This window comes from Aricia agestis, chromosome 18 (assembly GCF_905147365.1).
Source record: "Aricia agestis chromosome 18, ilAriAges1.1, whole genome shotgun sequence".
Taxonomy (NCBI): domain Eukaryota; kingdom Metazoa; phylum Arthropoda; class Insecta; order Lepidoptera; family Lycaenidae; genus Aricia; species Aricia agestis.
The window spans coordinates 3,404,001-3,419,960 of NC_056423.1; the positions used below are offsets into that span (position 1 = coordinate 3,404,001).

General features: G+C 37.3%; 1 protein-coding gene across 1 annotated transcript; it reads left to right on the top strand.

Moving 5' to 3' along the window:
• Positions 1–1,101: 1,101 nt before the first annotated feature.
• LOC121736282 (basic salivary proline-rich protein 4) lies at positions 1,102–15,469 on the top strand. The gene is made up of 3 exons (XM_042127375.1): positions 1,102–1,186; positions 9,925–10,097; positions 14,082–15,469. The coding sequence occupies exons 2-3, from the start codon at positions 9,932–9,934 to the stop codon at positions 14,339–14,341; spliced, it is 426 nt and encodes a 141-aa protein (XP_041983309.1). The 5' UTR covers positions 1,102–1,186; positions 9,925–9,931; the 3' UTR covers positions 14,342–15,469.
• Positions 15,470–15,960: the final 491 nt, after the last annotated feature.

Here is a 15,960-nt window from a genome sequence, read left to right on the forward strand (position 1 = left end):
TTCCTGTTTCATAATGTTCTTCGAAATAACCGACAAATAGAAATATTCCAGAGAATAAACGCACACTACTTGTATGAAAAGAAACACAAAATGGCCACGCGATGACGGGCTAAGACTACATCTATATTATAATATTATGGGAAAATCGTTATCATTGGAGCAAATGACTCGTTTCCAGCTCCCAATAAATTAAAAAAAAAGAATGGCCTCTCTGTCTCAGTCTTAAAAGGCCCATTCACGGCCTCCGTTTCCGGCCGGCAACACCGGGTGTGGAACAATCAGTGAGGCCTATACACTGCAGGACTGCCATGCAGTCCTGCCGTGAATGGGCCTCTTTAAGCGCTTATTCCACTAAAGCGCTTATTGCACTTATCCTAGCTAGGACGTCCTAGCTAGGATCCTAAAAAATTTAGTCAAGTGGAATAACATTTAGAAAGCTAGGATCCTAGCTAGGTTAGGATCCTAGCTAGAATCCTAGCTTTCTAAATGTTATTCCACTTGAATAAATTTTTTAGGATCCTAGCTAGGATAAGTGGAATAAGCGCTTTATCCTAGCTAGGACTTCCTAGCTAGGCTAGGATAAGTGGAATAAGCGCTTTAGTAAATTTGGGCTATAGACAAAATATAGTAAGGAACAATAGGAGCACCTAAAAAGGCCCATTCACGGTAGGACTGCACGGCAGTCCAGCAGTGAATGGGCCTCACTGATTGGTTCGCACTCGGTGTTTCCGGCCGGTAACACCGAGTGTTAACCAATCAGTGAGTCCCATTGACTGCAGGACTGCCGTGCAGTCCTGCCGTGAATGGGCTCTTTTAAACGGCCATTCATTCGAAAGCTATCATTCATCTTTTGTATTTTTTTAAGTTTGAAAGTATCGTTCAAGTAATTACTGATAATATTTAGTGCATAATGTATGTTCAACGTGGATTTTACTCCTTGTCCTAAACTTCTTTTAGCTTAAGTTTATTACCAAATATCTCTTACGGAATTTTCTTTGTTGTCGTTTGTGTTAAACATGTAAATTATAAAGGTAATATTTCAAAAAACAGATCTCTATGAAAAGCACTGACAGTTAAGGCGCTGTCAATTTCATTTTTGTACCCATTTCCGCGAACCGTCATCCGCATTCATTCGATTTATCAAAAAAGTGAAAGACGTCAGCTTCTAATTTTTAATAACTTATTGGTAAGTTCTTGCATTTTAATTCTTTAAATCGTTAGTTTAATTGACTTTATAATTAATATATTTATCATAAACATAATTAAGTGGATGATAGCTTTAGAACGATGTAAAAGACCCCGAGAAATTTGCAAATTCTCGCCGGCCGGATTCTAGGAGGCCGTTATTTTTCAAGATTGCGAGGTCATTGCGCTTTGTCAAGTCGCAAAGGCGGATTATGACTTTTGAACAGCATATTTAGCGTATTTGCAACATGTTTGCAACCGAAAAAAGAAAAATTTCCCTATAATTTCGTCCGTGAAGAAGTAAATGTGCCAGGTGTGGTCAACCGATGACTCTTTTCACTGTCAACATCTTGCGATTTATAACCGCTCTTTGTTCTGGTTTTTGCACATTACAATGTACTTGTAATCGAAAAACTCATTATATATTCTATTTTCATACATAATTAATGAAAATAGTTCTGAAAAAATTAAGTAAGTACTGATGCTAATTTTAATTGGTAAAATAAATTTGCAACTATAGCAAGTTATGCTTGTAGTTGTAACAAGTGGGTTGTAATGATTATCAATGTTTTACCATCTAGGTAGCTGGTGGGTGGTATTCTTGTTTAGTATCAAACCATTGTAAGGAAATACAAGAGTGAATAAAGCTACATAAATTCACCCATACATGTCCATACAAGAGTTGCGTACAATACAACTTTTATGACAAGTCAAACAATAATTAATACAAAATATATTTTGCCTGAACCAATATCTATCGGGATATTAAAAAATCTAAAAATGTGTATTTAATGCCACATACAACCACGATAACAATAGATAATGCTATTGTGTCTGGTTTTTTCACGATCGAGGTATTAATGATGCTTTATAATTTATAAGAATTATAGTATGTCAAGAAATAATAATATTATATACATAATGTTTTTTTATATATTATATTTACTAAAACAACAGTTTAGATCATTTTAGGTAGGTACTAAACAAAACCCAAATATTTTTATCTTGAATTGTTGGATAAGATTTAAGAATCAAATGGACACATTGTTTACTTAATGAATAATACACTGCTAGAACATTGTATTCCCCATAAAGTGTTGCAATTATTAAAGCTAAATTTTGACATAATCATATTTGAGCTTCTAAAGGTAAGTACCTCAGACTGATTTAGAAACTTTACCCTCATATTATTTGCACAAATCTTCAAGAAAGGTGTTTTCCCTCTTAAAAGGCCGGCAACTCACCTGCAACTCTTCTGATGTTGAGGGTGTCCACGAGTGACAGTACCGTAGTTGATTTTCATTGGGTGACCCGTTTGCTCATTTGACCCCCAATCTTATAATATAGAAATGAATCAATTAAAAAAAGTCATTGCAATTATTGAGAGGATGAACTACATATCTGAATACATTTCTTACAACCCCATTGAATAAATTTCTAGCATTTATTCTAAATTCCAATAATACTGCTATCAACTTACGGCCGTTCCCAATATTTGATCTATCTCTGGTTTTGCCCTACTAGAGATAGGAATAGCTCACATTAGACATTAGAGACAAATATTTTATGTCAATTCAATGTTAGCTGCTATCGGTTGTATGTCAAACCAGAGATAGATTGAATATTGGAATCGGCCGTTCGATATTAACATAATGTCAAGACCCAATTACAATTTTATCTTCCATAAGCCTCTCTCTACACATATCTTTGTCATTGAAATGTCTACAATACAGTGATTAATATGGACAATAATTGTCAATAATAATTATTATTGCTTTGTGTGAGGGCATGGTATGGGGGCAATGAATGACAGATGAGACTGACACCATATTATGTTTTATTTGTTTGTAGAAAGTTTTGTTTGTTAATTTTACTATTTGGTTTGTCTATAACTATGTACTTATTTTATTTGCTATAAGTATTAACTATAAATATAGTATTATTAACTACAAAAAATGCAATTTGTTGTAAATACTGTTAATTATTGTTTAGGTTTCACTGCAATTAATTTTGTACAGTTTTGTTTGATGTAGATAATTATTAATTATGTATATGTATCCTATTGTTACATTTGCAATTACTGATTATAAATATTTTAGAGAATATTTGATATCATCATTGTTGGCCTGAGAAGCCGAAGATAAGATAATAGATTTTCCGATTTACATTCATGTAACTAAGTTACGTTTGTTTGTTCTACTGTAGCACTTTAACTGCTATGAAAAGATTTCTCATAATTCACTCAAAAAAATATTAGTACTTAACTAATAGTTTTGATTGCCTAATTAAAAATATTAACAGATCAAAAATATTATTAGAAACTAGGCATAAGAGACATTACTTGTACGTAAATTTACATGCAATAAACACTATTAAATAGTGTTTACTGGCCTATAGGTTACAAAAAATGTCTGTATGTTATAGGCCACTAAAAATGGAACCTCCAATATTGTTTCATTCACTCGCTATCGCTCCCGCTTCCGCCTGTGACCGTGCCCTAGGTCTCGCCCTGTCTAGACCATTTACCACGTCAATATTGTATGACCGACGTCAGTTACCTTCGTCTGACCGTGTTTGATCGTCACCTTGATAACAATCGTTATTGTATGGAAATTGTCTCGTCAGAATGTCGTTAGAAACCCTTTCAGGTTTTGAGTTTTTGTTCAAGTTTTGTATGTTTTCCAAGTTTGTCTATGGGTTATGTTTGTACAGAGTACAGACCAGCCATAGTGTGCTCCGCGAAGCTTTGGGGCTTCGCAAAAGCCTTGTAGGGAATAATGTATCACTCGCGGAGAGTGATACATTATTCGTTTTAGAAATATCATCATCAGACACGAGCATGGAGACAATTCATTCAAACAAAACATTTTTTGGTGGTCCGGCAAATATGTCACTTCTTTAAAGGGTTCCACCACCAAAAAAATTTTAGAACCGTTGGGCTAGATTAATCTACAAAGTTAATATTTTTCAAGCTCAAATCCGACTATTACATTAACACACAACAATTTGACACGTGGGAGCCATGCTTCGGCACGACTGGGCCGGCTCGACCTGAGAAATACCACATTCTCACAGAAAACCGGCGTGAAACAGCGCTTGCGCTGTGTTTCGCAACGTGAGTGAGTTTACCGGAGGCTTAATCTCCTACCCTATTCCCTTCCCTACCCTCCCCTATTCCCTTCCCTTCCCTAAACTCCCCTATTACCCTATTCCCTCTTAAAAGGCCGGCAACGCACCTGCAGCTCTTCTGATGCTGCGAGTTTCCATGGGCGACAGAAGTTGCTTTCCATCAGGTGGCCCGTTTGCTCGTTTGCCCACTTATTTCATAAAAAAAATATTACTAAAGTAACTTTGGGTACGTGACGTACGTACGTCTTTAGAAATGGATAAGTAAGCTAATTCTAGTTTAAAGAATTCAATGATAAGTGATGACCAGACGACGACAGGAACCAGAAGCGCAAGTGGTTGAATCTAAATCTAACAATAGGACTACGATTCAATAATAGGCCTTTCTTGAACAGAGTTCAATCAGAGAACCAAAATACAATAGGAGTATCTCTCAGGTGGTATATATCTATATTGTCCAAGGTCTAAACCAAGATTCTGGTAACATTATACTATCGATATCCAGTTTTGTGATTCGCCTGTTACGGGAACCATATCAAATGTCAATCACGGAATTAGAACGAAGAACAGAAAAATGTAAATAGCAGAGTTCGAGAGATCTTTGGCATTGAACCTAAATATGCTGGTGCTGCCATTTGCCAAGCGCCACAGCCATAAGAAAAAGGCAAAGGCCATATCCACATGAAAAAGAGGCAGAACTTGTCTGTATTTACCTAATGGATATGTGACTGTAATGGGCTTCCTATGTAAAATATATTTATTCTAAACATTCCGCGCTGCAGGCTGCATCTGGTGATAACTGGTTTTTAACTAATTGAACTGCACCAAGGTTGTGCCGAGGTGAGCGCGAAGATTTCTAGGGTTAAAAGCCTCGTGCCCGTTGAAAATAAATACTAAATGGCAATAAACCTGTACCGTGTGAGACTCCAACAAGTAAACTAAAAGCTTCCAAGAGCGTTAATTTTCATTTACAAGTTTGTGAAAGCGTACAAGCGATTTCAGCTTTATTAGAATCGTTTATTCCGATATTGAACTAAGCTGAACCTTTACATATTTTATCCCCTGAAAATAGAATTTCCGGATAGGATATTGTCACTCGTTTCTTTCAAGACCAAGAACTTTGAAGAGGCGTTCTTTCGACACGCATTACTGTGGGATGGAAATATTTTTATGGTGACAGCAAGCTGTTCACGTCTTTCAACACGGAAGTGTAAAATTACATGAAATGTGCACATAACAGCGGGCTAGAGTTTCGCCCCGCGACTTAGCACACGATGAGGGGTGACAGAGCGGAAATATCAAATATGGCCGAACTAATTACGTAAATTGTTTGCTAATACTTGGATATAGCTAGGTTTTTACCTAGACTAGATACAAACGAATGGGCTCGGTGATTGGAAGAACGCGCTGGAAGATTCTGAAAGTCAATCTTGGATAACCCTGAAAGCAAATTGGATTTAAGATTTTTGAAACTCTCTTAAGTAAGTATGTTTATTTGTTCTTAAAAAAGATGTAGGTAGTGTACGTCTGAAAGTCCAATATTGTTTGTTGGAAATCAAACCAAAAAAGCATAAAGCAAGTATCGTGTGGTTCTCATAACTCAAGGAAAATTGTCAGACAGTGATTGTTGTGCAAGTATTAAACTCTAAACGAACCGTCTGGTACCGATGAATAATATAGAAACATTACCGAGAAGACTATTATTATTACAATGGCTGATTCATCGAGGATTAGCCAACTGCGAAAAGCTGTGAGTTGTGACTAATATTATAGGCATGGCATTTTTCACTTCCTCGAGCTGACAGGAAGCGATGCGTTTGTCTGTGTATAAATAGATCTAGATAAGGAGCTGGATGCAAGTGGGCTTGTAGATAAGAGTTCTCGCCTCTCGGTTCATTAACCCTTTGTCTCGTTTTCCTGTTATTCTGTCGAATTCTGGAGATTACATTATACATACTCCAAGTTTTGTCAAAAAATTGAGCTATTGGTCATTGGTGCATTGAAAACTTTGAACATAATATTTTCGGAATTGCAACGCAGTTGAATTAGCAACAGTGACTGAGAATAATCCGCATATTATCGATTCTTCCCGTTGATATCAAAAATAACATAGTTATCAGGAGACAATTCCACTTGAGTATCGGATGCGCCCGCATTCCACTACAAAAGCTCGATATGATACGCGAAATTGCCAGGCTAATGACCGATACGCGTAAGAGCACAGGTAAGAGCCAGTCCACTCGGCGCGTTGCGTCGACGCAGCGCTGCCGTTGCGTTGTTTTACATACAAATAACCAAGGTGTTTGACACGGCACGCTGCGTCGTCGCAACGCACACATGACGGACAGCAGCCCCCGAGACGAAGCGGGACTGCTGTTCACGTTGACTGCTTCGTAAGAACGCTGCGATGACGCAGCGCCCGTGTGGCCAGCTATGCGTCAAACGGCAGCGCTGCGTTGACGCAACGTGCCGTGTGGACTGGCTCTTATATATACAGCGTGCGTGGGAGGGAGCACAAGAAAGTCGGCTGTGAGAGACGGAGTTTCTTGTCGCATGTTGTCGAAGAAAGCAACACATTCTTGTAGGCCAAGGCCGTGCTCCCACCCAAATTGGACAGTGACCGAGATTTTAGTGACACCAGTTGAGTGACGAATCGGCGAAGAGTTTGCTTATTTTTGCAACGGATTAGGGCTTAGGCATTCCCCTCTGTGTAAGTTACCTAATCTGAATTTGCAACTGTCTGACCTACTTGTGGAAGGTGGGCGGAGGGCCAAATATTGATGCAATATTGAAGGCTTATTGCCCATTTAAACCATTTTAAGAAAAGTGAAAACCCCAAACGTGTTGGTACGCACTACGCAGTATAGACTTCTGAATCTCACTTCGTATGTGACATGTATGGAGCATGAAACAAAAGAAGATCGACTTAAAATACACTACAAATTTATGAATAAAGTTGGTTTTTGAAGACCTTATACTCAAGCTATCACTGGCGCCACTGGGTCCTCTCTGTTGTGGTCGTTTGCATGGACGAGGGTTAGTGATTAGTTTTTTGTTCGCATACCTAACTAGCCGGCGACGTACCGTAATTATCAGCACGTGAACTGTATTGAACTCGCGCGGTGCCGTTACACCCGTCATGTTTTGATGGCTCGCTGTCTGGTTAAATGGTAATATATGCGCTAATAGCAGAATTTATGCTCTAGATTAGTTTTTGGGTGCCAAAATATTCCTTGGCTACTGTAAAAAAGCAAATTTCCATAGATCATGATGATGTTACACAATGCAATGACCAATGGGACGATAAATGACAGTTTTTGGTCGTTATAATGCTCTCTGGTAGTAGTCTATCTGGATTTAAGTTATTTTCTATTATTCCAAGCTTATACAAAATATGATTGTCGTGAATTGCTTTTTTGCTGCATGGCAGTATGCATTAAGATTCCTTGCATCCATTAGCATTAATATTTATTTTTTGAGCAGCAAGAGGATATATAGACGTACGTAATCGTGGTACTCGTGGTTTGAGCCATAATCACAACCAAAATACAAGTAACTGCAATTATTATTAGATTAACCACGAGTTATGTTTAACTGCACAGAGCGCAGGGTTATTTTTAACCAGACTTAGTGCACTTGTAATTTACGACTGTAGTTTGAATTTAGGCTTAAGTGTCTTCTATGGCATGATTAAGTAGAGGAAGGATTAATATTTAACCATTAAAATATCTAATCAACAAGGATCCAAGTCTCAATTTCATACAAAATGACCCAAATTATTTCCATCAGAGTCATTTTCGAGCATAGGTACATTATGTTATACAGATGAAAGTTGTTAGCTATCCAACGCTTTCCAAAAATCTGTGATACTGACCTTAAATAGTACCTTGTTTTATTACCAGACCATATTAAACTGAACATAATACTGACCATATAAATTCTTGTATTGACAGAGCACATACATGGTTGCTGATTCACCAATCGCTATCGTAATAGGTATACATTCCGTGCGTGGATATTAATATTACATTGTTGACAATGACCACATACTAATAATAAATGCATAAAATATTTAAAAGTAACATTTACCCTAAGCAATAGAATACATATGTATTTTGGTAGCAAACTTGGCTGAAAAGAGAATGTAGAAGCATTGAAAGAAAGCGTATTCCGATGACCTTAGATCTCCAAAAAGGGCATACTGCAAGGAGAAATGAAATGCACCATACTCGTGAAGCACGATTCTTTCATTAGACCAATAAGATTTTTAATACTGCTTATTAGCAGGCAGCAGCTACTTAGGCAAAGTTTACTTTTCAAATACAAGTGCTCCTGTAAGTCATATACGAACGTAAAGCCAGAAAATTTGCCGTCACTTGACAGCAAATGGCATTAATAATTTGGTGCCATTGCCAACTGCCAAATGTAGGCAAGGTTTAGCAGTTCTGCTTACATAACTGATCAATTTGTTATGCTTTGTTAGCCAAGGCCTCTCTGGATTAAAGATAATCGGGGATTAATATGATGCTATCCCGCTCGTTCGATGTGTTTATGAAGCGATTAGCAGTAACCTAGAATGGCGCAAGTAGGTCTAATGCTAAGTACTCACATACGGTTTTGCTCGAAAGTTTTACTCCGAATCGAAGGAAATTACATATTTGACATATTTAATTCCATTGAGCCGGCTCGAAGCGAGCCTTCGAGCTGTCAGTTTTGGCGGTCCACACGGTGGTGGAGTAAAACTATCGAGCAAAACCGTATGTGAGTACTTAGCATAACTACTTAAGGCGAGGATAAACCCCAATTTGTTATTCCGTGACTCCCGGTTTACCTAGTTCCAATATAATAACGAAGTGTTAAAAAATATGAGATATAAAGCACAATATTTAAAATATCTTAAACCATAAACATTTTAATAAAACTTAATACTTTGGCAGTAATTAATTTAAAAAATCACCTCCGAAAAAACTCTATTTCATCGAAATATAAGTATTAACTAGGATAATAATTATACATTTTATTTGAATAAATTGTTAGTAAATCTATATTACAATCTCTTTAACCGAACAATTTTGTTTCTTAATATTTATTTCCAAAGATATTAAAAAAAAAACATGAAAAATAGAGAAGATCCGGACGAGTAGTTACAGTTTTATGCTAAGCTAAAATGAATCTTATTGCGATGCGTATACGCTTGGTCTTTGGTTGTGTGCAAGGTTATCGTTTTTGATTGAGATTAATCCCCGCCTTAAGTGGTCTTTCAAGAGCGAAAGATTGCGCCTAGGAAATGTCTTAGCGCACTGCGCAATAGTAACACTGCAGCAACTTGATGTCCTAAATGTTACAAATATCTCGTTGCTGCATTTACCTTAGTCTGTAGAGGCTAATAAACCAATTAACCCCATTAAAATGGGGATAGTTAAACGCTTATAGGGGCCGGATTTGCGACCACTGATCCCTACTAGTTTTGCAGTTAGCTAGTCAAAAGTGGTAAGTGCCGGGCAGTTAGGACTTAGGACGGGCCTACCGCCTACTTGATTGCAAAGACTAAAACGACCCCTTTAATTTCTGTAGTAGTTGGTAAGTTGGTTAACTTTCGATTTGTCGTTCCAGATCCAATATGACTTCGACATCGTTCAACGTCGGTCTGCAAGACAACACGCGGCTGTCGTCGCGCGTGCTGCGGCCCCCGGGCGGCGGCCACACGGACATCTTCGGCGGGGAGCCGGAGCCCACCCGCGGCCGCCGCGCCGGCCCGCCACCCGCCTCGACCAACCACACCGTCGGTGAGTCATGACTGTTAGAGCGCTTACAGACGAACGGCACTTGTCGACGGCAGCCGTGTGTGTCAAAAATATCAAGGAATAAAAATCCAGCGACTGCCGCCGAGAAGTGTCATGACACCACCGACTATAATTAGTGATGTTACATAGTTGCTTAGTTGTAACTTGTAACTCCAATTAAGTTCAAGCAGTAAAGTTTATATTTATCTGTCACTCAAATGGTCATCTTGACATCACTAGGGTGGTGTCATATGGACTAGAGATTCTATACGACACCACCGGTGGTGTCAAGTGGAAGGAACGTGAAGAATGTAGACTAGTGCTGCGTTTCTATCGGTGCTGTCCATCATCAGAGTCGAGTACAGCAGCGATCAACACAACAAATTCTTAACTTTTTTTGTTGAAAATTTAGCCCATAAGCACCATGAACTTATTTAAGCTTCTCCGATCCCGAAGTCATCCCTTACTTCATAGCTTAGCTACTGGCCGGTACTCAAGATGCGACCCGGTCTCAAGACGCGGTTCGGCTCTGTGATCGGTCCAAATTTTGACAGCCAACCAATCACAGAGCCTGAACCGTGTCTTGAGACCGAGATGCATCTTGACTACTGACTATTTATACGGGCCTTAGAATGTTAGGTAACATTTTCTTATTATATGTAAAACAGAAAGTAAGAGCTACATCATCATTATAATCACGTAGGTTCGTCCTAAAAAAAATTAACTTCATTTCGATTTGAAAATGGGCACCTGTATCGCATGACGCAAATGCCAAGTGTACAGTTACAGAGGGTGAGCTATAGTCTGTAGACTGTAGGTAACCTGATATATGATTAAAACCCTCGGCTAATTACCTGTCTGTCTGTCCACTATGTCACCCTTCGTGTTGCGACATCGATCCTAAAATTACTGGAAGTCTAGACAGGTTTTAGCCCCTGTAGAATTTAGACATGACGAAACCTATTTAGGTACATCCTTATTGATTTTGTGAAGCTACTTAGTGATTTGGCTTAGTAAGACCTTAGGGGGGTATTACATTATCATTTATATATGATCATTTCTATGATCATATATAGGATCCAATATATATGATCATTTGATCATATCTGCATATTACATTATCATATTTCATTGATCCTATTTACGTCATATGTGGTTTCAATAGCCAATGGAGAGCGCTAACGCTGACAGGTATTGACGTCAGGGTTACTAGATCTCAGAGAATTCGATTTGTCAAAAGACATCGTCATTTTTAATATGGCTTGTTTTTTGTTATTTCAGCAAGATTATCCAAGTATATAATTTGAAAAATAATTACATTACATTATTTGAAACATATTAACGAACAAGAAATATAAAACTCTTTTTATATTAAATAACTGGCAACACCTGTTTCTATGACCGTATTGGATCCAATCTCTCAGCTTAGACATATGATTCATTATCATATGTCTATATTAAATTATCCAATATCATTGACTCAATAATCTCGGATCCAATATATATGATAATCTAATATCCTCCTTACTAAGGGGGATATTAGATTATCAATATTGTTAATAGGTTTCAAATAATGTAATGTAATTATTTTTCTAATTATATACTTGGATAATCTTGCTGAAATAACAAAAAACAAGCCATATTAAAAATGACGATTTCTTTTGACAAATCGAATTCTCTGAGATCTAGTAACCCAGACGTCAATACCTGTCAGCGTTAGCGCTCTCCATTGGTTATTGAAACCACATATGACGTAAAATAGGATCAATGAAATATGATAATGTAATATGCACATATGATCAAATGATCATATATATTGGATCCTATACATATATGATCATAGAAATGATCATATATAAATGATAATGTAATACCCCCCCTAAGTTATTAAAAGCATAGCTTTGTCGTCAAGCCTAAGCCACTGAATGTATTAGATGAACAGATTTAGACTACGACTTGGGGAAGGATAATATGCCTTTTCAATTTTCATATTTCGGCAAAATCTAGTTTTCGTTAACTTGATACGGATTTCTACCAAAAAAAGTTGCAGGAAACATCAACTAATATTGTAGTAATGAATTATGTTTTTTACTATTTTGGCTTAATGATGTCATTACTAACGCATTAGTAGGTAGTAATAATTGTGGTAGTAGTAAATCAATTTTAGTAAAAAATGTGACACCTATGTACACTTGTCACGCAAATCGTGCCTTTTACCTCGTTTTTATGAGCCCCTAGTAATTATGTGTAATGTAATTACTGCTACTGCTACTACTGTGTTACCGACCAATTTTGACCAATACAATACCTTCAAAACTTCTAAAGCCCTGTTAAATTTGTATATTGTGGCGCCATAATTTGCGTGAAAACTGAAATCTGTCAGTCTGTATCCTCTTCACCCTGTTAAAACCATTTTGAAGAGATTTTAAACCAATAGCTTGTACGGCAACCATGCAATAAAGGAATTTCGGCGCAACAAAGTTGCAGGCAACGTCTAGTACCTACTATACTGCGTGACTGGTGAGACAAGTTCAATACTCGAGGACGTGATATTTGGCTATTATATTAGATAAAAAATAAATAAAACAATAATATCCCTTGATCACTGAGTAAATGTAGCTTAAAGTTAAATAATTATTATTTACCCAACGCCGCGCACGGGAAGGGTAGTGGCGCGGTTTTTCTTTGATCCGGCGCGCCGGCCGCATAGTATGCCTACTTGCCTAGCCGCGTAATTTACTTAGTGGTCAATTATTCATTTATAAGGGAAAAATTAATTACGGTCTAATTTTATTACATAATTATAATGAGAACCGAGTACAGAGTACTCTCCTTAACCCTCCGTGCACCACGTGGGGTCTGACAAACCCCAGACGTACTAACACTTTCATAACTTTTTACAAATTCGTGTGATTTTATTGACGCTTTAAGTAGATGGAGTTAAGACGTTGTCCTAGCGTTTGATGGCAGTGGTTTAGCATTTGTGTCGGCGATGCAAAGAACAGACATGCACAAAGTGCGCTGGGGTCCCCACAAACCCCACGTAGTTCAGGACGTCGTCAAAAAGTTACGTAGACGTAGTATTGTGGAATATGAAAAAATCTATATTTTAGGGATATTTTAATTTGTTTCGACTTAATTAGCATTTCTGGACAGGTTTAAGAACAAATTAAGTATGACTTTAATAGAAGAAGGTTTGAAAATCGCAAAGTTATAATCCATGGATACTGAGAGGTTCTCATAAGCGCTTTCACGAATTTCTTGGCAAAACAGCTCCTGGACCACCAAAAATGTTATCAAGATCCATGAAGAAGTATTCAAATTGTATCAGGAATATAAATTAAAAACTCAAATATGGTTGTGAGCAGAATAATGTACCTATTTGCTTACACAAACCGTGCCCACTTTCATTGTAAAAAATGTACTAATTTCAACTTGCCTGAATATCGTGTAGACTGATTATATCAAGTTAATATTATTAAATTTGTATTCTTTATAAAGTTACTTTTAAAATTTTAAGCAGAATGGGAAATAAAAGATAACTTTTTAATTGTAGGAGCTCACCCAAATAAGTGTCTATGTTTTACTTGGTAAAAGATTACTAAATTTTCATTTGGCTGTAAGAGATAAAAAATGGAAGATATTTAACTTTAATATCGTTTTATACTACAATTAAAAAGACAAAAAATTGTTATTTGAAATAAAATAAAATAATAAATACAAATTACGTATTCCTTGCCCAGATAAGTCCTGGGGTTTGACAAACCCCACGTGGTGCGCGGTGTAACTTTTATCCACGTGGTGCACGGAGGGTTAAGTATTGAACATGTCTCACCAGTCATGTTGTAGGTATAATATGTTTGATATTATTGCAGTGTGATCCCTGTTTGCAACCTTGACATTGGTAGCTAACCACAAAGAATCTTGAAAGACTTGAAACCAACCTTCTAGTTGAAATGAAATAATTTTTGTGATCTGCTCTTACAGGCCAAGGTGATATTCCCGCGAAGCCGATGAACGGTGCCGAAGCGCCAACCCAGAACGGTCAGGAAGCTAAAGAGCAGCCTCAGCCTCAAGCCCAACCCCAAGCGGAGCAGCCCCAGCCGCAGCCCCAAGCGGAGCAGCCCCAAGCCAAGATCACCCCGGAAGCACCCAAAGCCTCCCCAGCGGTGACCCCAACCGAAAAGACTGAGCCACCCAAGAGAGTCAGAGTGCCCCCAGGCGGTTTCTCATCGGGCCTGTGGTAAGGCGTGGACTCGGGACCAGTAGTTTATTTAAGTGCCTTTGATGTGCTAAGCTTCTGTGTACATATCGGGCTAGAATTGGATTTGTGACACTGGTATAGTGCAACTGTGTCTTTTGGGAACTAGTGTTGAAGTTTCCTGAAAGATTTGATTAACCTTCTTACTAACAAAGATATTTACGCATTGTGGTCAAGCTGTCTGTCTTTGTCAGCCATTAGACATTTCTAATAGGCCAGAAAAAGACAACCATATAATGTAGTTACTTGCAATGCTATATTTTTATTAGTAAGAGGATATTAGTTGTGCTGTAGCCGTGTAATGTTTTAGGTAAGGTTGACAAAATATCTAAGGGTAGTAACTGGCATCCTATAGTGCTGCTGTGTGTGCCCAAGGATAGTGCAGGGAAAATTAATTTTGACCAGTCACAGAATGTCTGTTACAGTTTATGAGCATGTGTATGCAGAAGTTAAATGTTTGTTTCGCTGGTCCCTTTGCTAGTTTTTATGTTTGATGGAATTTTTTATTTCCTCGCAAGGTAATTTTATTTACTCAATTCTACATATTATGTATTCACATGAGCTATTTACTTATTTTACTTGGGTATTTTTACTCCGCTTGTGTCAAAATGACAATGTTTAGCTCGGAAGTCACAAAGGTAGGACTAATTTTAGTGTGTAGGTTGTATGGTCCATTCTGGGGTGAGTATGAGTCCTTGTCACTTGCAGTGAGAAAGTGTCTATAATTTGTATGGTATAGAAACTCAATGTTATACAAATTATAGTTAACTGTATTCTTGAAAAGTGTCATTAGCTCACACTTTCATATTTTACCTTGGGTTTCTACGTTGAGATTTCTCATGTTTATGACGTAAAAGATCCTTTCATAGGTGAAACTCAGATGTATGGATATTGTTGGACTTTTGGCGAGATTCGATCTCTAAGCGTTTTTCTTGCAAATGGATGCTGATTTTATTTAGGACTGACATGTGCATATTAATGTGTACTTAAACCTAGTTGTACTGCATTTAGCATTTTTTAAACTAAATTTAATAATTTTGTACGCCTTCTCTAGTTGCGATTATGTATATTCAAAATGATTGTATTTTTATATAAATTAAAATACTGAAAATGCTAGGTATGTTTTATTTATTGAGTAGTTAACCATTATCCAATGGTTTATAAATTATATCACAGCCATACTGATGCTCGTTAATATTTTAATCTTTGCAGTAATATATAAGTATAAACTTCACTCATTTTTGCAAATAAAAATGAGAATATAAACAGCCGAAACATAGAATCTCCTCCTTTTCTGGAAAGCAGTTAAAAATATTGTCGTGTAGGTACTATCTGTAGGAAGGTCGTACTTGACCAAGTTTGAAGTAGGCAATGGTAATTTACGTACCTATCTATCAAAGTAGGTGACTTCGATAGATATATTATAAGAAATTACCATTCATATTATAAAAGTATTGTGTGTTTTCCAATTGCAGAGCATATTGATGGAACGTTAATTAGTTTGAGAGTGCTTGATTGTGCTAAGCGTTGCTCGTTCATGGTTGTACTAAAGCAAAGTTTCGAAACTTAAAAAATTGATTGAAGAAAAATATATTACGTCAAAAC

What these genes read in the sequence shown, in the direction of transcription:
- LOC121736282 (XM_042127375.1), top strand. Translation starts at nt 9,932, where the DNA reads ATGACTTCGACATCGTTCAACGTCGGTCTGCAAGACAACACGCGGCTG. An exon ending in CTCGACCAACCACACCGTCG is followed by an intron (nt 10,098 to 14,081) that starts GTGAGTCATGAC and finishes CTGCTCTTACAG; the next exon opens with GCCAAGGTGATATTCCCGCG.